The sequence below is a fragment of the Macaca fascicularis genome, chromosome 9 (assembly GCF_037993035.2).
Source record: "Macaca fascicularis isolate 582-1 chromosome 9, T2T-MFA8v1.1".
Classification (NCBI taxonomy): Eukaryota; Metazoa; Chordata; class Mammalia; order Primates; family Cercopithecidae; genus Macaca; species Macaca fascicularis.
This window is the reverse complement of record NC_088383.1, coordinates 7,165,263-7,187,813: the sequence shown is the minus strand read 5'-3', so window position 1 is coordinate 7,187,813 and position 22,551 is coordinate 7,165,263. Positions and strand designations below refer to the sequence as shown.

At 54.9% G+C, this 22,551-nt stretch overlaps 1 protein-coding gene across 30 annotated transcripts in view; it reads right to left on the bottom strand.

Moving 5' to 3' along the window:
* Positions 1 to 2,314: 2,314 nt before the first annotated feature.
* PFKFB3 (6-phosphofructo-2-kinase/fructose-2,6-biphosphatase 3) overlaps positions 2,315 to 22,551 on the bottom strand; it is a 90,603-nt gene continuing 70,366 nt past the window's right edge. For 5 of the 30 annotated variants that reach the window (XM_015455451.3, XM_015455447.3, XM_065520268.1 and 2 more), the window contains exons 4-17: positions 22,242 to 22,308; positions 21,654 to 21,728; positions 21,229 to 21,285; positions 18,386 to 18,510; positions 17,213 to 17,420; positions 16,562 to 16,708; positions 16,364 to 16,468; positions 15,127 to 15,256; positions 14,093 to 14,155; positions 13,900 to 13,964; positions 11,663 to 11,836; positions 9,833 to 9,855; positions 6,804 to 6,855; positions 2,315 to 4,965 (exon numbers count right to left, since the gene is read on the bottom strand). In XM_015455451.3, the coding sequence (XP_015310937.3) occupies positions 6,813 to 6,855; positions 9,833 to 9,855; positions 11,663 to 11,836; positions 13,900 to 13,964; positions 14,093 to 14,155; positions 15,127 to 15,256; positions 16,364 to 16,468; positions 16,562 to 16,708; positions 17,213 to 17,420; positions 18,386 to 18,510; positions 21,229 to 21,285; positions 21,654 to 21,728; positions 22,242 to 22,308 (1,282 nt within the window). In that variant the 3' untranslated portion in view covers positions 2,315 to 4,965; positions 6,804 to 6,812. Of the gene's footprint in view, positions 4,966 to 6,803; positions 6,856 to 9,832; positions 9,856 to 11,662; positions 11,837 to 13,488; positions 13,965 to 14,092; positions 14,156 to 15,126; positions 15,257 to 16,363; positions 16,469 to 16,561; positions 16,709 to 17,212; positions 17,421 to 18,385; positions 18,511 to 21,228; positions 21,286 to 21,653; positions 21,729 to 22,241; positions 22,309 to 22,551 lie in introns of all 30 variants that reach the window. The other 25 variants (XM_015455452.3, XM_015455448.3, XM_074000960.1 and 22 more) reach the window with 11 other exon arrangements.

Sequence of the window (22,551 nt, the reverse complement as noted above, 5' to 3'; positions counted from 1 at the left end):
CCTGGTGGCATGTGCCTGTAATTCCAGCACTTTGGGAGGCCGAGGCAGGCGGTTCACTTGAGCTCAGGAGTTTAAGACCGGCCTGGGCAACATGGCGAAACCTCATCTCGACAAAAAATACAAAAATTAGCTGGGCATGGTGGCACATGCCTGTAGTCCCAGCTACTAGGGAGGCAGAGGTGGGAGGATGACTTGAGCCCTGGAGATGGAGGTTGCAGTGAGCTGAGATCCCACCTCTGCACTCCAGCCTGGGAGACAGAGAAAAAACCCTGTCTCGAAAAACAAACACGCTTTAGAACTCACAAACATTGTGAGATTTAGATTTTGAAAACTCACAGAGGCTTTGAATTTATTTTTGTTAATATAATATTTTTAGTTCAAAAAAAGTTACCTTCAATGACATGTTTGCTCACATTTCCTTTCTTCTATAAACTCTTTCTAAGCCTCCTCTCCAAGCTGAATGAACGCCTCACTCTTCACAAGCGCATCGTCTGGGTCTAGTCATCCACTTAGTGACAGAGCCCACTGCGGGCCAGGTTTGTATGGACGATGAGGAGGCACAGGGAGCTGCCCTGCTCTCAGGGATCTTAGGCTCAGGTTCACGAGACAGAGGCCAAGGCAGTCAACACACACAGCGAAAGGTGTGCATGGACTCGGGAGACAGGGGAGCCTTTTTTGGTGTAGGCTTTGACAACTGAATGGGGGTAGGGAGGAAGTGTCGGGGAGAACCCTGGATAGCTGGGGAGACCTCCCAGGGGAGGGAACGGCACTCTCGAAGGCCCTGCGGTGGGTGTACGTTGGCAAGTTCAAGGACCTGCAGGAGGCCAGTGTGGCCGGAGCTGAGGGAGTGAGAAGTGAAAGGAACCAAGCCTAGGCAGCGAATGGAGATGACTGGTGTGTACAATGTCCACCCTTCCCGGCCCCGGCCCTCCTCTCTCCAACAGCATCCACCCGCTTACTGAATCTTCTGTATTTAGTCAGGGACTGTGGACCTAGCCCATCTCTCGGATGAATCTCAGGGCTGCCCCAAAAGGTCACAGAGCCCCTGTAGATCCCCACAGCGCGGCCGGCCCAGGACCTTACGATACATAGATATCCTCTTTGGGAGCAGTCTTTTCATTTTCTGGGTAGTCAGCCTGAAGGCTAGGCCAGATTTCTGTCAAGGCCACTGCTCTATCCCTGCACCTGACACATCTCACGCCATCAAACGTGACTCAGAGCTTGAGGAGGTGGCCTCAGGTTCACCAAAATGCCCTGCCCCATCACGCCGCGGCCAGATCACAACCCTGGGAGTCATCTCGCAAAGGAGGTGCCAAGCCTCTGCCGCCTGTTCTCTTCACAGCGTGGGTGGCAGGTGCGTAAAGGATGAAGAAAGACTCACTGGCAATCAAGGCTATTTCTGGAGCGTAGCAGTGGGGGGCTCTGGAAAAAATTCAGACGAAGCAAGATGCTGGTCACGCATTCCGGCTGCAGAAGGAACCGCTCCAGGGCTTCCTCCACTCAGCGGGTATGCCATGCTCCACCCTAAACCCGGTCCCATCTGCAGAGATGCAGATGCTGAGGCTGAAAGTGAAATAACCGGCTCAACCTCTGTCAACCAATGAGAGGCAAAAAAGTCATAGAAGCTTGAGTTTTATTCCCTATAGAAACTTGGAAGGGGCCAGAAGGGGATGAGGAAGGGCGGGTGAAAGGAACCAAAATGAAAGATCCCTTCTGTGGTGTCGCTGGGGCAAGAACTGCTGCTGTTTAAAAGGGCGTGGGGAAGGGGGATAGAAGGAAGGGAGTAAAACCGACATAGGGCCAGGCACAGTGGCTCACGCCTGTAATCCCAGCACTTTGGAAAGCAGAGGCAGGCAGATCACCTGAGGCCAGTTCAAGACCAGCCTGGTCAACACGGTGAAACCCCATCTCTAATAAAAATACAAAAATTAGCCAGGCATGGTGGCGCACACCTGTAATCCCAGCTACGCGGGAGGCTGAGGAATGAGTATTGCTTGAACCTCGTAGGAGGAAGTTGCAGTGAGCTGAGATCGTGCCGCTGCACTCCAGCATGGGCGAGAGAGTGAGAAACTCAGTCTCAAAAATAAAAATCAAATAAAAATTAATAAAAATAAAACATGAAGTCTATCAATTAGAAGAAAGACTGAGACAGCTCATTCTCCCCAAATGCAGGCAGGAGACACTCTGTACTTGAACATCCTGTTGAAGGGAAGATAATGAAGCGGTGAGTTGGCAGCTCTGTGGTGCATCTGCCATAAACATCAATTAAAGACTCTTCTTCCCCCACGAGAAGACCAGAGGTTCACTTCGTCCATGTATTTCAACCAAGTATTTTATTGGTCTGGCAACTGCAAAATATACAAATTTCTGAAAGGCATCTCCTGTTGGAAAGCTAGCATAGCTTTATATCCCAGGTCATTAATTCAGACAGATACATAGAACACAGAGAAGTCATAAGTCACACATAGAAGGCTCCCAAACCAATTAACAACAAAACCCAATCTCTACGGCTTTCTATTGTTTAGGCTCCTTATACATATTAAATAAATAAATAGCACATCTGCTATCAAAATAATACAAAAATAAATTTCAAGTATTACAAACGAAAATATCATTGGTGTGGTTCCAAACAGTTTTTCTTCTCTCCCAAAACGAAGAGCTTTGCCCGTGGTCTCAGGACAGAATAAGGAGAGGGGGAAACTCACCCAAAAACAAATAGACAAAGTTAAAAATATTGGTCCCCGTTATTTTTTTTGTGGGGTGGGGAGTTGGTAAGAATCGGTAGACGCCAAAATTCATGACTGTAGCTCAAACCCACCCCTGCCCCGTCCAACGTCCCCTCAAAAGGCAGGTCACTGGCTTGCAAAGTGGGCAGTGTTCTCCTTTCTGTAGAATCTCCCTCCCTGTCCAGATTCATGTTCCCTCTCTTCCCATCTAGGCCCTTCCCAGACTAAAGGCCCGTGTTAGGCCAAGGCTTCTATATTTAGGTATTGATTTTAGCTAGTCAGAGGGGAGAGGGGAACACAGCTTTATCAAGCCCCTATCTGTATCGAACTTCAGAGTTGATGTTCAAAGAATGAGGCCTGCGAAGGGGACACGAGAAACTATTCTCGAGAGCAAAGCAACAGGCCTTTCATGTCAAATCGAAAAATACAACCAAGTGAAGCACAATCATGCACCCATGCACGCCCACCCCCTACCCACACACTCTGATGAGACTCAACATCCAGGGAGAGAGAGAAAACTGTGTGAGTCTGGAGTTGCACGGGAACGCAGACAGCGGCATCCTCTCCAGCAGATGCCAGCCAAAGCGGGTGTGATGGGCAGGGAGGGCTTGAATGGTTCAGCGTGAAAATCCCCCACTTGATTGTACGATATCTGAAGCACAGCCTCAGTTCCTACTCAATTCCAACCGGGAAAAAAACATGCATTCTTTAAAAACTCTTCTTGAAAAACAAACAGCAACAGCTCTTCTTGAAAAACAAAGAGCAACGGCTCTTCTTTCCACGCCCAGTTTCAGCTGTCTAAATCCCCCGCCCTCACCCAGGACCTGTCCCTTGAGCTGGGAGGAGGATCTCGGGGCTCACAGCAGAAGGCAGGAAAGAAAAGTGACCTTTGGCACCAGCTTTGAGACGTCCTGAAAAGGGTCATTTGGACAAACTCTGCTGCCTGCCGAGTTTCCAAATGGTTTCATCTGGGCACGAGACCCCCCCCGCCCCACCTACCCCAGGGTTTGAGGCAATGACAAGAAACCAACAGGCTGAGACGACAGGTCCCATGCTTTCCATCACCACAGAAATGTCACGGATGCCATGAAGGGAAGGCCAGGACAAAGTCCACTCTTCCGACTTCCCCAAGGCACTGGCAGAGTGCCAGGCACAAGGCAGACGCTCCAAGACAGTGTGCAGGCAGCTCTGGAAGCAGCAGCTGGGAGTGAGGCCTTGCTCGGGCCACTGTCCCCACCTGGGAAGAGCAGGGACAGTAATGCAAGTGCTGGGGAAGGACGCCAGGTGTTCCGCTCCCCACCTTCAGAGGCTCCAAGCCCCCCCAGGGCAACACACCCCAACATCTACGTTCCTGAAGAGAAGGTGTGACGCTCAGGTCACACTTCCGCCATCAAAAAAGTGCAAAAGCCAGCAGCTCCAGGAAAGTGTGTCTCAGCTCCCCCCAAGTCCAGGTTGGAGGAGAGAGGGGCCCTGGAGGGCCCAGTTCTCATATTTCAGCAAAATACTCCCCTCTCCCCGGGCAGCCAGCCTGCCCTTGAACATCTTTGGAGGCAGAACGCAGGCCTGGAAGGTGTGCGGACCCGCGGGACAGCCAAAGTGTGGACCACCCAGCCAACTTGCATGTCAGCTCAGGGACTTCTTGCAGAAGACGCCCCAGCCCAACACCTATCCACGTCCATTCCCATGAGGCGTCTTCCCAGGTCAAGATGCATCAAACAGCCACGTGGAAATTTTTACCCATTCCTTGACCTTCAGCCACTAGGAGCTTGCCTCCTTTAATTTTAGGATTCTGCCACCAGTGTGGTCTTCCCAGCTCCAAATGTGCCAGGAGATCACAGAAACAAAATAAAATGGCACAGTGTCCCCAGTGGCCTCTTGTCAGGACCAGCACTCATCACTCTCCCCAGGCCTTGTAGGTCTCCGAAGCTGGACACTCCTAGGAAACCCAGAGAGTGGAGGTTGGGGCCCCGCGGCTAAAGGCAGGGTGCCAGGGACCCACATGGCTTTCCGGTGTCCAGTGGCTGAGGGGACACAGAGGGTGCCAAGCATGGTTCTCTTCGGCCAAGGCTCCCCCGCTGCTCCATCCCACCCTCTCCAGAAGAAGTCCTCAGGATACGTTGCGCCTCGGGCAGAGGGCAGGACACAAGCTAAGCTGCAGAAATGGAAACGGAATGGAACCAACACGTCTGCTTCAGTGTTTCCTGGAGGAGTCGGCGCTGCTCCGGGAGCCTTTCATGTTCTGTTTTCAGGAGAAAAGAAAGGTGGGGAGGGAGTCAAGGTTTGCAGCTGGCTGGCTTCTAAAGCAGAAGACGCTGAGTCATGCAAGGGAGAATTCTTCCCTCCCTCCATCCCGGACAAAGAACAGGACCCAAGAAAGGTGCTGCCAATCCCACAGGCGGAAGACAGCCCAGGTGGGCCCCAGAACATGACGGAAGATAACCCCAGAGTCTCAGAGAAGGGGCTGGGCGCCAGGCCAGGAGCCCGCCTGGTGGGGGCCGTGTGGCTCCGGGAGGACCGTGAGCTACGCAGTGCTAGGCGCCAGGGACCACAGGAGCCTCATGCTCATGACCCCATAGAAATTCCACAAGGGGAACCTCACCGGCCCCAGCCAGGCAGATGAGCCTGGGGCTTCCAAAGACACACAGGCCCCTTCCTCTCAACTCAGCCCACAGCAGAGCCACACTCCCAGCTCCTGCACCCAGATTCTGGGAACACAGCTTGACAGGCAGAACACAGGTGATACATGGAATGGCTGGACATGGTGGGGAGGCCCAGGCGGGAAGCCAGGCAGAGGGGGCTGTCGCTAAGACCCTGCCCCACTTCTGATCACAATGGCCCTCGCAGGGAGTCCCACCCCTAAGGCACTGGCCAGTACCAACCCCCCCCCCCCCGAAAACATGTTCCGATATTAGTGGGGAACATGACTGACTGCAGCCACTGCACAGCAGGCCTCCTTCCCCGACCTCCTTCCCCTACGCCTCAAAAAACAAGAAAACATACAATGTTTAAAACTATTCTCTCCAATCCTCAGTGTCTCCACCCAGACTGCTCTAAAGACGGTGGGAGAGCCCAGGCACACAGGGCCACCACGGCCCACGCCCACCCCACACAGAACTGGGGGTCCGAGGCTGCAGCCATCCACAGGGAGGAAAGTCACAGGGCTGGGCAGCATCAGAGCTCTCGCCCAGGCCTGGGCTGGACTCAGGAACCCAGGTGATGGGTGCCCGCTGGGAGGTAATAGGTGCCTGCTGGGGGGTGATGGGTGCCTGCCGGGAGGTGATAGGTGCCTGTCAGGAGAGATGGGTGCCCACTGGGGGATGATGGGTGCCCACTGGGGGATGATAGGTGCCTGCCAGGGGATAACGAGTACCTGCTGGGAGGTGATAGGTGACTGCCAGGGGATGATGGGTACCCATTGGGGGTTGATGGGTGTCTGCCGGGGGATGATGGGTGCCTGCTGGGGGGTGATAAATGCTTGCCGGGAGGTGATAGGTGCCTGTCAGGGGGTGATGGGTGCCCATCGGAGGATGATGGGTGCCCGCCGGGGGGTGATGGAAGTGATGGGTGCCTGCCGGGAGGTGATAAGTGCCTTCCAGGGGGTGACGGGTGCCCATCGGAGGATGATGGGTGCCTGTCGGGGGTGATGGAAGTGACGGGTGCCCGCCAGGAGGGGGGGTTCTCTCCAGAGAGCCCTGGGTCCTCATATCTAGGGAGAGCCCCAGCCGGGCTGTGGGATCAGAGAACAGGGCTGACATTTCCCTCCACATCCGCTGGCTCCGACCTGTCCTCACCACCACCAGCCCACGGCTTCCGGCACCCACAGATGATGGCGATGCAACAATGACAGCGGAGAGCCTGCAAGACCGGGTGACGTCCACGTCCTTCACCCAGGGGCCCCGGCTCAGGACACGTGGGGGGTGAGAGACAGACTAGAGAGGACCTCACGACAATGGTGCTGCACTTCACACCCTTGGCATGGAGACAAATGAGCCCCGCACTGCACGATGGCCAGTCTGCACACAGAGCCAGGTGCTGTGACGCGGTGCAGAACGGAGGGACATGCACCCAGGCATTTACCTTCCACGGTTAGTAAGGAGAAAACTTTGAGAAAATGTGACAGACAGTTCGTCTTTCAAGCAGAGTGGGGAAGAGGAAGAAACAGGTTGGAAAAGGAAAAAAAAAAAAATCTTTAGTAGGGTTTTCTAGTGTGCATTTGAAATTTTAAAAATGAAGGTTGCATCACAAATGCCAGGTGATCTCTCGATCCCAAGCAGCTGGCACAGCCCCCAGGAAGGCACTGCAGAGCGCCGGGTCCGGACAGTCGTTCACCCCCATTTTACTGGGAAACCAAGATCACAGGGGTCAAAAGACTCTAGGCCAGGTGCAGTAGCTCACGCCTGTAATCCCAGCACTTTGGGAGGCCGAGGTGGGTGGATCACCTGAGGTCAGGAGTTCGAGACCACCCTGGCCAACATGGTGAAACCCCATCTCTACTAAAAATACAAACATTAGCCAGGCGTGGTGGTGGGCGCCTGTAATCCCAGCTACTCGGGAGGTTGAGGCAGGAGAATCACTTGCACCCGGGAGAAGGAGGCTGCAGTGAACCGAGATTGCACCACTGCACTCCAGCCTGGCAACAAGAGCAAAACTCTGTCTCAAAAAAGAAAGATTTCAGGCCACTGCCTTGAGACCCCAGGGGTTTCCCCTTCCCAAGTCTGAATGCTCCTGCTGCCCCAGAGAAGAAATCCCTCGGGTTACAGAAGGGTATCCAAATGCTGACCCAATGCCAGCGAGCCCCGAAGTCTCCACAGGCCCAGGGCACCAAGTTCCTCCCTGACAAGAACAGCACTGCCGTCCGCCATGCACTTCCTAGGGGCCAGATGTTCTGCTAAGTGCTGTATCTAGAGTCCCATTAGGAAAACTTTATGAAGTTATTATCTCCATATTACAGATGAGGAAGCTGAGGTCCTAGAATTGCTTTAACGTGCCCGTGCCAAGGACAGAGGCCAGGAGGAGTAGAACCAAGACGCAGACCTGGCTCGGTCTGACTTTCATCATAAATTCTGGTCACAGAGCCCAGGTGGACTCCTAGAATCAGATGTGGCTACAATCCTAGACGTGGGGTCACGCACCCAGAATGGACGGGACAATGGGACTCCAGAGTGAAATTCCGACCTGAGTCAGGTGCGATGGGTCCACAGGATGTATTTTTGCTGAGCAGGAGGGATTCTAGCAAAGGCACTATAATGTCAGTCTTGGAGATGGACAAGATCAGCTTTAGCGGGTCGGAGACTATCCCCGAATGGTTCTTCCTAGTACAAAGATTTCTTTCCTGGCAACATCAGGCCACGGGTCTAACGCAGGGTTCCCTAACCCCTGGGCTGTGGACCAGTACCCAGTCCATAGCCCATTCAGAGGCAGGCCACACAGCAGGAGGTGGGCGGTGGGCGGGCCAGCCAGCACTAACACCTGACTCAGAGGAGCATATATGAACCCTACAGTGAACTGTGCACACGAGGGATCTAGGCTCTGCGTTCCTTCTGAGAATGTAATGTCAGATGATCTGAGGCAGAACAGTTTTATCCCCAAACCATCTCCCACCCTGCTGTGGTGGGGAAAATTCTCTTCCATGAAACGGGTCCCTGGTGCCAAAAAGGTTGGGGACTGCTGGGCTACAGGATCAGGACACGCACAGATATAAAACCTTCAGGCTCCAAATGCAAAGGCAGGTTTCCCACAGGGAGAAGCCCAGATCCTGAAGTGCTGCACACTGGCCGGGCACATCACAGACACTGGCCCTGAGGATGCAGGGTGTGCCCCCAGAAGCTGGAAGTTAAGGGCAGGCCCACCTTAGGTAAGCAAAGCCTGGCCGTGGGAAGCAGCTGCAAGGGAGTGGCTGTGGGGGGACACGAGGGTCCAACAGCTGCCTATGCCTTGCAGGCTGCAGGGCAGGGGCCTCAGGACAGCAGCAGGGAAAGGTGAACCCTGCTGGAAGCACGGAGCAGTCACTCAGCCCCTCACCCATTAAACGGGGCACTGACTGTGCTTCCGATCTCTCAGGGTGGTCTTAAGGAACGTGGGCATGGGGGACACTGGCATATCCTCTCGCCCTTCACCCCTTCGCCACCAAAATCTGAGTGCCATGCCCAGCCTCTCCTGTTTCCAAAACCCAGCCATGCTTTTCAGTCTCAGGCTGCACTCCTCATTACACCTCTCCAGTTTCTGCATAAAGTAGCAAAGGTAACTTAAGGAGCAAAGAGGAAATAAAGGGGAGGTGTGTTTTTGGGGGGCACGAGGGTGACACTTCATGGTGGCTGTCATTAAGGTTCTGTGGCAGAAAGTCCTCTGCTCCCGGTGGGGGCAGGATCCCAGAGTGGTGGGAACACAGCCCCAGCTATCCAGGGGCTGCCAGAGCTAAGACTGAACCTGAAACTCTGCAGAGAGCTCTGGGAGGAGCAGAGGTGACCACATGGGTTAGAGATGGAAGCCGCACCCAGCCCTGGGTGTGACTATGACGCTGAGCAGGCTCCACCCCAGGACAAACGGATCCTCAAGAAGGGCTCCACTTGGAACTCTTTCGGGGCATGGGGGATCCTCACAGGGAGGGAGAGGCTCAGAGCTCAGGCCCCAGCACACTCCCACTATTCACACAGGTTTGTTTTACAGATTAGGCTCTGAGTAAGTTTTCCTTTCAAAACAAGACACTCCTGGGGCAGGAGGGGGCTTTATGGCTAATGGCACCTGGCGCAGATGCAGCTCGCCACCGAGATCTGATTCGGAGAAGGAAATGTGGACTTATGCTGAGCCCTAAACCACGGCCATTACAAACCACGACCTGCAGCCCTGAGGGTCACGGAGAAGCCAGCTGTTGTGCGGCGGTGTTGGAACACACGCAACCGTAGTGGAGCCACCACCACCTCCTGCACCTTTTTCTAAAAACATTCAGGAATCTCTCCTCCCTGCTCCCACGCCCATCTCCTCCTTCCCCCGTGAAGACCTCGGATCACAAAACTGCTCTCATCCTCAATATTTTAACAGGCAGGAGGCCAACTGAGCAAGCAGGAAGAAAGCGGTGAAGCAGCAGCAATGATCGGAGAGATACTTACAGACAGGCTTGCCCTAGCAAAGGCTGCGGAGGAGAAGCAGAGAGAGAAGTCAGTCAGGAGGCGCAATCTGCAGGGACGAAGCCCTGCAAAACCCCAGGCCAGCCCAGCCAGCAGCTTCAGATGTCCCTAAGAACCTGGCCAGTCTGAAGGACTGTCCTCCCGACACCAGGGGCAGCTCTGAAGCGGACGGGAGGATGCAGCCCCTGCCACTGCGTCCTCCACAATGGAGGTCTGTGCAGCTCAGGATGTCAACCCCCTTCCCCAGCCTGGTCCCCCCAAGCATCAAAGCAGCGGCCTCTGAACTTCCAAATACAACCGCACATTTCCATCAGAACGGATGCCACAGGGACACCATTTCTGTTCTGCTGGCTTTTCATGAAAACCCTCAGATCTGAGACCCACCAGGGAATATTTATGAGGGCTCTCCCAATCCTGCCCCCGTCATGTGGAAAGCTAAGGAGACTGAGGGCCTGGGAGGAGAAGAATCTGGGCGATTAAATGCTGCACTCATGTTAGTGTTGAACTACCACCAAAGCCAGGCCTCCAGGCTTCCGCTAATCACAGCCACCTCACCGTGTCTACGTGTCCCCACCACGTGCCCGACACTGGGCCTAATGCAGGCACGAATCCCCCCATCTGATCTGCATTCTGCACTGCCACTGTTCCCCCATTGCCTGGATGAGAAAACTGAGGCCTGCAGAGGTTAAGTGACCTGTGGAGGCTGCGGCAACTCGCAGGTCACATTCCAGACACCACCAGGTCTAAGGAAGTCTCGGAAAAAGCGGGAAGAGGGGGCAGACTGAAGAGGATGCTCAGAGCCGGCAACAACATCCGGCTCATCAACAAACCTGACCGGACGCTGCACTAGGCTGATTTGTGGGGCCAGGCCTGGTGGGTGGAGGTGGGACAGACCCTTGGGTGGTACCTGAATTTGAGCCCAGAAATTTCTACATCTCACATATTTGCAAGGGTTCCTGGCTCTAAAGGAAAAGACCAGTTTTCTGAAAACAAATCAATGTCTAATAACCAAAATCTTCCAGCCTGTAACCTTCAAAACTAATGAAATAAGTGAAATCGGGTTGGTTTTTTTTTTTTTTTTTCCTGAGACGAGTCTCCCTGTCGCCCATGCTGGAGTGCAGTGGCGCCATCTAGGCTCACTGCAACCTCCACCTCCCGGGTTCAAGCAATTCTCCTGCCTCAGCCTCCTGTGGCTGGGATTACAGGTGCCTCCTCAGCTGGGACTACAGGTGCCCACCACCACGCCCGGCTGATTTTTATATTTTTAGTAAAGACAGGGTTTCACCATGTTGGCCAGGCTGGTCTCAAACTCCTGACCTTGTGATCCGCCCGCCTCGGCCTCCCAAAGTGCTGGGATTACAGGCATGAGCCACCGTACCCAGCCTTGTTTAGGTTTCTCACTACCGCTGGGATAACCATGTTATTTATGGGAGAAAGTGGCCACTCTCTTTGTTTTAGAAATAACCATTCACAAATGTGAACGGGTCTTGGACATCTCACTCTTCCTTCTGCACTGCCTGCTTCTGCCCTGTAAAGACCCCATCCTCAGAAAGGAGGCGAACGCAGTCACAGTTGTCACCAGCAAGGAGAGTCCCCAGGGCCTCAACTTCGGAGGGTGCTTCTCATGTTCTCCCTCAACACACATGTGTGCACATGCCCCCGTGACACACGTGCACAGACACCTACAACACACACATGCACACTCACACACACACCCCCACGCATTCCTGCAAACACACACGCAATCGCAGATCTGCGGCGTCACGCCCGGCATGCGTCCCCCAGGCAGGAAGGAAAGGGGAGTGCACTGACTTGTCCGGGCAGCTGCGTGGGCACCTCCGGGGGCAGGCAGCTGGGCAGGGCGGCCGAGGTGGAGGCCACATGCTCCTCAAAGCTGTTGATGCGAGGCTTTTTGGTGGGCTCGGGGCTGGCTAGCGGGGTGACACTATTGCGTCTCATGAGCGGGTTAGGTCCCTTCTTTGCATCCTAAGCAAGACAAAGACAAAAGAGAGAAAGGCGACAGTTACAAAGAAGGGGAGGAAAATTAGCCCCAACAAAGTTTATCTGCTCCTGGATTTTAGGGAGGCAACAAGACTGACCGAGGGGAGTGGCCGGGACCATGGACCAGGGACCGCGGACCAGGGACTGTGGACCAGGGACCACAGACCACGGACCAGAGACCACAGACCATGGACCAGAGACCACGGACCAGGGACCACAGACCAGGGACTACGGGCTGCTGAGTGTGTGGCAATTCCCAGGCAGCAAGAATGGGGGTGATTCCCTCCCATGCCCCTTCCTCGGATGGTTCCAAAGGATTCCCCACACAGACAAACACGGTGCTTGCAAAGCAAGGAGGGAAAGAATGATAATCACAGCAGAGCATGAGGTCGGAGAAAAGAGCTTTGCTTCCAGCCTCTCTGAGAGCTGAGGACGGGCATCTAGGAGGGACAGGCTGGGCCTGAGGCTCCCAGGATGGGGAGGGGAAGGCACCTGTGCTGACTGCCTTCCGCCGACCTGAGACCATCTGTACTCCACAAAGGGCACCCTGGCTCAGGATGGGGCACGGAGGCTGCAAAACCAGCCTGGAGACCAAAGGGGCAGAAACCTCGCAGCAGGAAGCAGGTTCTGCCGGCCAGGACCAGACCCAGCCCTCCCACGGGAGGGACAGCGTGATGGGGTGCGGGCCTCCAGCCTCAGAACCGGGGTCTGTCTCCGTCATGGCCCTGCCCCATTCCCTGCAGGGAAGAGCTCCAGGACCGGCTCAGGCCCAATCCCATAGCTGGGGCAGTGGTTCCCTGACCGGGGCTGTTGTCATATGGCTAAAGGCAGGACAGCATCCAGTGACCCATATTCCGAAGGGGAGGGGGTGACAGGGACCAAGGCGGCCAAGGGACCCCGTCCTCTCTCAGGTCAGCCCACCAGCCAGGCAACTGCCAACGACTGGGCAGACACCTCATCCCTTCATGCCAAAATCTGACGGCCAAGCTTCTTGGGACAAGGACAGTCACCTGTTTTGGGAATGCCATGATGGAAAGTCACGCTCGGTCTAAGAGCAAGGTCTGACTAGTACTAGCAAAGTGTTGTACTTTTGGCAGCCTGTACACCGTGAATTCAAACTCACTTTCACAACGCACATCCACCTGGGCAGAGGTCCACTCTACTCAGTCAGAGGCAGCCTGGCCCACCTCCAAATGTCAGGCCTCCCCACAAGGTAGAGAGCAGCCGCACGGCCAGGCCTCGAGGTCTCCCGAAACACCTCCCCACCCGCCATCCCCCAGGCCTCCGCTCTCCACGCCACTCCTCTTTTAACACCGTGTTCTTGGCGGCTCTGAGCCTAATGACATGCACGTGGCGGCGCTGACCTGCTGCTCCTGTTTGAAACAGTAACTCTGGAGACTGAAAGCACGGGTTTTAGCTGCCAGAAAGGAAAGGCACCAAGAACTGTGCTATGCTGATGTTAAAAGAGAACAGAGGCTGGGCACAAAGGCTCACACCTTTATCCCAGCACTTTGGGAGACTGAGGCAAGAGGATCACTTGAGCCCAAGAGTTCAAGACCAGCCTGGGCAACAAAGCGAGACCCCCATCTCTAAAAAAAACGAATAAATTAAAATTAGCTGGGCATGGTGGTGCGCACCTGTAGTCTCAGCTACGCGGGAGGCTGAGGTGGGAGGATCGCTTGAACCCAGGAGGTTGAGGCTGCAGTGAGCCGTGATTGCGCCACCACACTCCAGCCTGGGGAACAGACTGAGACCCTGTCTCAAAAAAAAAAAAGAAAAGAGAGAGAACGTATCTTCCTCACTAATATTCACATCTCGAGCTCAGCAGAAATGGGAAGAAGAGGACACAGGAAGGAAGAAAAAAAAAGAAAAGGCCACAGAACAGATGGGCAGGAACACAGAGGTGCTGAGGAAGGCAGCCAGCAGACCCATGGCCACATACAGGCCAGCACCTGCAGGAAAGCGGCCCTGGGGCCTCCTGAGCACCCATCACCCACCAGGGCTATCGTGTGATGATGGCCAGGATGAGGCTTGGGGCCTCCACTCACCTCTGACCTCTCCCGGTGCGTGCTGACGGACTCCACATTCAGGTAGATGGATTCCACACGGCAGCCTGGAGGGCGTGGGATGGGGGCAGAGGAAGCTGCTGTTAAAGGGACAGCCCCGCTTACAGCCCACGGCCACAAGAAGCTGCTGTGGCCACCTTCAGGGGGATAGGGCTTGGCAGGGGTTGCTACTCACCATAAGCGACAGGCGTCAGTTTCAGGACAGTGTGAAGAGGGCATTTCAGGTAGGGCATCTCCTCTGAAATGGAAATTGTACACCCACAATTAGAAATGAGACACAGCCAGGCGTGGTGGCTCAGGCCTATAATCCCAGCACTTTGGGAGGCCGAAGCAGGTGCATCACCTGAGGACAGGAGTTCGAGACCAGCCTGACCAACATGGCAAAACTCCATCTCTACTAAAAATACAAAATTAGCCAGGGTGTGGTGGCACGTGCCTGTAATCCCAGCTACTCAGGAGGCTGAGGCAGGAAAACCGCTTGAACCCGGGAGGTGGAGGTTGCAGTGAGCTCATGCACTGCACTGCAGCCTGCTCAACAAGAGCAAAACTTTGTCTCCAAAAAAGAAATGAGACATGAGGGTGGGGGAGGCATAGAAAGACCTCTATGGTCCCCCCACAAGGACCCTCGGAAGCACTGTCGGGCCGGGGCACCTGTCCCCAGCCACAAGCTGCCCCGGGCAGCAGATGGCCCCAGAAGAAGACTTTAGCCCAAAGAGCACCATCAAACCAAACCAAAACACTCGCCCTCACAATGACTTAACAGTTGGGGAAAAAAGTCACTCCCAAACAACGTAGGTCTGTCTAGGGATTCAGCTGCACTGGACTGGACATGCTAAGACTTAACATTTCAATCTGATTGTCAGAGTTTTCCGGGCTGTTTGTTCCTTAGAGGGTACTGAAGAGAAGAACAGCCCCTACCCCAAGACAAGACCCTGGGATGTGTGGAGCCGGAGGTGGGTCTCGGGGAGGTGTTTATGAAGCAATGAAGTCCCAGGCATCAACCTGGGCTCCACGGCATTTCCCGAGGGCTTCAAGGAAGCACTGGACAGAGAGGACCTGAAGCAGCCAGGAGCTGACACCTGTGCCCTTCTCCTAACACCCCATGGCACAGCAGCCAACACAGGACAGGCCACGGCAGGTCTGCAGCTGACCCCTCGAGTGCCAGTCCCCTCCTCCCTCCATCCCGGGACCCCGGCCTGCCCGAGGTACCTGCGCTCTTATCCAGGAAGTAGGCCAGCAGGCAGCGCAGGACGGCCTGGTGGCAGATGACCAGCACGTTCTCCTGCCGCTCCAGCTCCATGATCACCGGCTCCAGGCGCTGGACCAGGTCCTGGTAGGACTGAGCACAGAGGGCCGGGCCCACGTGAGCTCAGGGCACTCGGTAGGGGCTCTGCCACTGGCCATGGCCTGTATCAGACCGGCCAGAGAGCCATGTAAAATCAATCACCCATCATCAGCAGTGGTTGAGAAGCGGCAGGGTTTAACGTGGACTACTGCTCAGCCATCAACAGAGTGAAGCCCTCCCCCGCTCCCACACGGGGGAACCTGGAAAACCCAATGCTGTGTGAAAGAACCGGGCCCAAAGGCATGCGTGGCATCTGATTCCATTTACATGGAATGCCCAGAATAGGCAGATCCAGATGCAGGAAGCAGACGGGCCGGTGCCGGGGCTGGGTGGGGCAGGCGGGAGCGGCTGCTAACAGATCTGGGTTTCTTTGTGCAGCGAGGGAAAGGCCTGGAATATGTGGTGATGGCTGCCCGGCACTGTGAGTACACTAAAATGCACTAGATCATAACTTTAACCTGAGGAAAATGGTCCCTTTTATGTGATGTGTATTTTCTATCAATTTAAAAATGTAAAAAGCAGCAGAAGGGCTGTGACTTTAGAAAAAGACCAGAAAAGGCTCTCTGCTGTGCTAACCAGGGCCCCGGTGTGTAAGGCCCAGTCTGAGGCCAGAGGACAGTAGGGCACAGAGGCCTGAGGCACGACACTGCTCAGCAGGGCACGAGCAGGGAGGACACACCCGGGCAAGGAGGACACACCCGGCCTAGGAGGATCCCATCTGTAGAGGAGGCAGCAGCATCCTCAGCCACAGCCACCCGGGTACTGTGCTTGGGGAGGCACAGACGCTGCCCAGGGGATGTAGAGCCACCCCTCCTGCCAGCCTGCCCACCACCCTGCCCAGTAGACCATCACACACCACCTTCCTCCTCTCCCACACGGTTCTAGGTCCCTAGGGAAACATATCTCATTTCTGCTTATGGGAAAATGCACTTCTCCCCAGGCTGTTAGAAGGTTCAGTTTGGGGGGACTCAATTCCGAGGTGGAGGGTGTAGGAGCCCCCAGAACCCACACGGAAGCGAACTCCCTGAAGGGGTGGCCCAGCCCTGCACAGCAGTGGCCGTGTGCGCTGGGGTCCCTCAGCCCGCCCCAGCCTGCGCTCACCTCCCCGGTGGGGTAGCGGTAGTAGTACTTGTCCTGCTCCCGCAGCGCGTACTCCTCAGGGTAGGTGTCCCTGATCTCCTCGTAGGTCAGCTCCTCACAGACGCCCTGTGGGGACACAGTGGTCACTCAGGGGAACAAACCACAGGGGTGTCTAGGGCCTCTTGGGAAGCCATTCCATGCCCGCCTCCCAGGACTCACCGCGTCGATCTCATTGAGCGCCTTCCACTGCTCATACGGCAGCCGCAGCGCCTCGGCCGTCTGGATGGTGCTCTTCAGCTGGCTGGTCCACACGCGCAGGTCCTTCAGGTTCTGCTCCTCCACGAACTTGCTCAGGGCACTGGCAAACTGAGAGGTGGTGGAGAGGGGCCACTCATTCCAGATGCCCGCAGCTCCTCCAAGAGCCAGGGGCTGGAGCAGGCAGCCCACGTGGGGCTGTGCACTACCTGCTTACACCGTGGGGGCCCCAGGCCACTCGGACAGCCACAGTAGCACACACCCTCCCCAGAGACCAGGCTCAGCTCTTCCTTCCCCCCTCTTCCTAGTGCACAATTGCTCACACATCACACTCGTGCAGAGATACACACACCACACACAAATACACACACACATACATACATACGAAGTAACACAAAGACACACACACACACAAAGCCACATGGATAGGCATAGACACACACACATACAGAGATGCACACAGATATGCATAGGGACACGCAGGCACACACACAGATAACACACACAGCAGGCATACCAAGTAGCAGCAGCAGCAGCGCACACCTCCCCACCCACCCTGCAGACCCTGCAACCGCCCTGCAGCCAGAGCGGCCCATGCCGCAGCACACCCCGCACCTTCTTGCCCCGGCTGGACAGGCCCGAGTCGCCCCCGATGCGGCCCTGGAGGTTGTGCTCGTTCTCGCCATGCCGGCACAGGTAGATGGTGCGCGGCTGCACGTGGATGTTCATCAGGTAGTACACGATGCGGCTCTGGATGTGGTCCTGCACCCGGTTCACCAGGAACCTCCGGCCCACGTCAATCACCTTGATCAGCGACAAGTCCCTGCAGAGAGACCCCACCAAGGACCACAGCTCAGGCCACTGCCCACAGCGGGACGTACCCGGCCTGGCCCGGCCGGTCTCCAGAAGATGCGTTCCCCAGGGAACAGCAAGGCAGGACTGTAGGCCCCTCCAGAGCACAGACCGAATCCTTCTAAGCGGCAGAGCATGTGCGTGCAACAACTCCCACAGCTGGTGTCTGGCTGTGAGACTGGCTCGCCTCCCAGAAAAGGGGGAGAAAAAATTTTAAAAATGGAGATAAAAAGAAAGGGGCCTATGCGTGGCTCATGCCTATAATCCCAGCACTTTGGGAGGCTGAGGCAAGAGGACTGCTTGAGTCTAGGAATTCAAGACCAGCCGGGGCAACATAGCAAGACCTCATCTCTACTAAAGAAAAAAAAATTAGCTGGGTGTGGACAGCCACACCTGTAGTCCCAGCAACTCAGGAGGCTGAGGCAGTAGGATTACTTGAGCCCAGAAGTCTGAACTTGCAGTGAGCTATGATCATGCCACTGCACTCCAGCCTGGGAGACCCTGTCTCTAAGCAAGTAAGCAAGTAATAAGTAAGTAAGTAAATAAATAAATGGAAAGAAAGTAAAGGAAAGAAAAAAGAAAGAAACTATCAGAGGGACAGTAGCAAGATCAGCCTCAACTCTATGTTGACTTCCTATACTTCTACAGTGTTCAAAATATTCCCACTGAATATGGTTTGTCATCAGGGATTGTTTTTAAAAGATATTTTCAAAGAGATTTGATAAAGGTATCCAGCAGCTGTGTGTGAATCACCTGAGGCCAGGAGTTCAAGACCAGCCAGGGCACCATAGCGAGACCTCATCTCTACAAAAAAAAACTGTCTTAAAAAAAAATTTTGTTTTTAAGGTATCCAGGAGCACATGCTTTGTGGGAACATCAAGAATGCAGTAAGAACTCTCATGTGGGTCTGCGGAGACGGCCAGCCATGGGAATCACCTGTCGCATTTGTCGGGGTCTAGGGGCTGGTAGCTGGCTTCATAGCAACTGATCCTCTTCATGAAGTCGTCCATGGCTTCTGCGGAGTTGCAGTCTTTGTAATCCGGGCTGGAGATTTTAACTTCCTGCAACACCACAAAGGGGCGGCTGATGAATCACGCGGGAAGTCTTTCTGCCGAGATTAAGCAGGATTTGGGGCTTTCAAAAGGGGAGCGCACAGAAGCCTCAGTACAAAGGTGAGCCGGCCCAGCATGAAAGAGAAAGGGAAAAAGATCCTGGGGGCTGAGTCACAGCCTGATGTTACACGGGGAGGATTCCCTGGGGAGATGGAGAACTGCAGCCAGAAGGACAGAGACAGGAGACCCACGGGGATTCCATAAAGAACACCTCTGAATGCTCCAGCAAGTCAGGATCTGTCCCGTGCCGGAGGCACCGCCAGACAGCCTGGCGCTCAACTCAACCGAGCTCCACGTGGGCACCTGCAATGCTCCCCGCGCCGGGAGGAGGCTGCTGGTTCTAAGGTGCGCTCAGGAGTTCCCAGAGATGCCTCTGGCCTTGTGTGGCTTCTCCTCCACCCCTCAACCACCCGAGGCAGCCCCAGTGTGACCAGTCTGTGGTTAACTGCTTCTCCAACTAGGGCTGTGCCTGCTCCGTTGCAGGGCTCGCTCTCCCAGGCAACAACACAGGTCTACCAACACCCACAGTGGCACAGGCCCCAGAAACCAGGTGGATTTTAGGGAAACAGCATTTCTGAATGCCTGGGCTCTTTTTCTCATCAACCACTGCTGTCACTGAGAGGCAGCCACTCTTCAAAGACTCGAGTCAGTGGGGAGTTGTGTCTCTGTCCTGGCAGAGTTTCAGCTGGGGAAGATGAGAAAGTCCTGGGGATAGTATGTGGTGGTTGCCCAACAATGCGAATATAATTTGCTGCTGAACTGCGCATTTAAAAAACGGCTAAGATGGCAGGGTTTGGTGGCTCACGCCTGTAATCCCAGCACTTTGGGAGGCCAAGGCGGGCAGATCACTTGAGGTCAGGAGTCTGAGACCAGCCTGGCCAACATGGTGAAACCTCTGTCTCCTCTAAAAATACAAAAAAATTAGCCGGGCATGGTGGCACACGTCTGTTATCCCAGCTACTCAGGAGGCTGAGGCAGGAGAAATGCTTGAACCCAGGAAGCAGAGGTTGCAGTGAGCCAAGATCACACCACTGCATTCCATCCTGGGCAACAGGAGGCTCCATCTCAATAAATAAATAAATAGAATGGTTAAGATGGTAAATTTTACATTATGTATATTTTACCACAATTTAAAAAAAAAAATCTAAGTTCACAAATGCCTGGATCTACAAAGCTGCTTTGAGATTTCATCAGAAAGAGATTTCTGAACACGGTGGGTTGGGGCAAATGATTATCTGTTAGTGGACAACCAGACAAATGCTAAACTCCTTGCTAAGCACATCGGTGACCGCTCACTGGGAAAAATGACTTCACAGCTGCACCCTGCTGTCAACTGAGGGGAATGAGGAGTGCCGAGCCCAAGAAAGGTGGCAAACCCTCTGTTTAGGTGATTTCCTCGTACTCTGAGCCTCCTCCTTTGCACCCACTGGACAAATCTAAACTGACTTTTCACAATTCAAATAGCCCTTCCTGAAACAGGAATTCATTTCCTAAAGATATCTAGAAATACGTCCACCACCGGGGCTAACACGTCTAGAAATACGTCCACCACCGGGGCTAACACATCTAGAAATACGTCCACCACCGGGGCTAACACATCTAGAAATACGTCCACCACCGGGGCTAACACGTCTAGAAATACGTCCACCACCGGGGCTAACACGTCTAGAAATACGTCCACCACCGGGGCTAACACGTCTAGAAATACGTCCACCACCGGGGCTAACACGTCTAGAAATACGTCCACCACCGGGGCTAACACGTCTAGAAATACGTCCACCACCGGGGCTAACACGTCTAGAAATACGTCCACCACCGGGGCTAACACGTCTAGAAATACGTCCACCACCGGGGCTAACACGTCTAGAAATACGTCCACCACCGGGGCTAACACATGCTTAGCATCCCCTCTAAAGATGCAAAGATGCCAACACCACAGCGTCCCAGTGTACGTTTTCAGAACTGCTTTTCTTTATAGAATTGTCATATTCTAATATGTTTAAGCTGAAAATTGTCTCCAACACAGGGTGGCGGCCTGTAGTAAGTCTCCATAGTAACAACTCCTGTTTATATATATTGCTATCAAGTGGCAACACTGGAGAAATTCATCAAGTTATGGTGCCAAGTGCCCTCAGTTTATCTGGGCAAGCTCCCGTGCACAGCACAGACAGGAGGGTTCGTGGCAGGTTCACGAGATGCATCGGCAGGAAGACAGTCTCACCTCCCAAACTTAGGGGGCTGCTGAGCCCTACGGACTCTTGCCACTGCCCAAGCATTCTTACCTCCCGGAGCCGTCAAAGCAAGCGACCCGCTGCTGCCTCCTGTCCCGCTGGGGGCAATGAGATGCCCTCTGCCCCAGCAGCCCCATCACTACTAGCTGTCAGTCTCCTGCCACCAACAGAAACTACTCCTGTCTCCCTGAATTATTTCCTACGTCCCATCCAAGCCTGCCCACTGCCCTAGATGGAGCTAGTCCCTCACAGGACAGGCCTCTGGGTTAAAAACGGCTCTGTAGGTCTGACCTCCCAATCAACAGCCAACTGGGGGCTGCTCGTCCTAAGGGCTCAGCTGCGCTTCCGAGCCGGACCCGGTCCCCCGCTTCCTCAGACTGCAAATGTCCTTGTGGTCTACACTGCTGCAGGAGCCTGGGGTTCCCAGCTGTCTTACCATGATATTGGAGGCCACAACTGTAGGGTCGTCACACACGGACTCGATGAAAAATGCCTGGTGGAAGTGAGGTGGGGATATTAGAAAACAAACACCATGAAGGACCAACCTTGCCATCACTGCGATGTCATCGTCCGGACAAGGTGGAAGCACGCCACCCACCAACTCCCACAGACAGGAAAGGCCACCTCCTCACTGCTGCCTCCCGCCACCACCCCTCTGGGACACCCCACGGCCCCCAAGAGCCCTACCACACAAAGGCCCTAATTTAAGGCCGCAAAACGTGGGCAGCAGGAGAGGAGGGACTGAGCAGACTCAGGAACATGGGCAGCAGGAGGGGAAGGACCAAGCAGGACTCAGGCTGCTTCCTGAGGCCTTTTCCTGTCTCCCGAGCCCTCTAGCACAACACAAGATGCTCAGCTCACCTTAAAGTCATTTTCTTTGGCAAAATGAAGGATCATGTGTCTCCTCTCTCTGGTAGTATTGGTGGCATCGAAAACCTGATGTGGAGAGCAAAGGGCCAAGAAGACGACTCTAAGTTTCAGTTTAACAACGTTTACCAGAACAGCAAGGATGCCAGGTCATCATCTCCAGCAATAAGTCCCAAAAGCGCTTCAGGAGAGCTGGTGCCTGCCCACAGTCCCCTCCAGGGCGCACCCACGGGGCAGGCCTCCCCCAACTACCAACAGCACTCAGGGGTGGTAGCATGGGGGGAATACCCCAAAAGCAAACAAGCAAAACAGTAACGTGCAATGGGACAGTGTACAAGGAAGGGCCAGTGGTCCTGTGGGCCACCCAGGTCCTGCCCACCCTGGAGGTGGGGGACTGGCCGCAGAGGGGGTGGGTCCCTGAGTCCATCCCACATCCGCCTTCCTGAGCCACTGGGCTGCCCTGGCCCCCTGGTTTCCTCCACCCTCAGGGCCAGAGGCACAGGTCTCAGTACACCCCAGGCCAGTGAGGACGCCCTCCTGGGTGGGACTGGACACTGAGCCAGCTACATTCCCTGGACTTACCGCAATTTGTCCCCCTTCTTTCGCCAGGTAGCTTTTGACATCTCTCAAGGCAGCTAAGGCACACTGCCTGGAATGTACAAGAGATGCCAAATGTCAGTGCTAGTGCATCCGCTGGGGCAGCCCAAGAAACCCCCGACGCACCCCGACAGGCAGAGTAACTGGTGGTTCCATTCTACACTGCTCAACACTGGGCAGGCTGGCCAGCGCCCCTCAGGCCCAGAGGCTACCAACCTGGGGCCCTGCACAGGTGGCTTCAGGCACCCTCGGGAGGCGGTGCTGGTGCCAGGCTGCACACGGGAACCACTCCTGG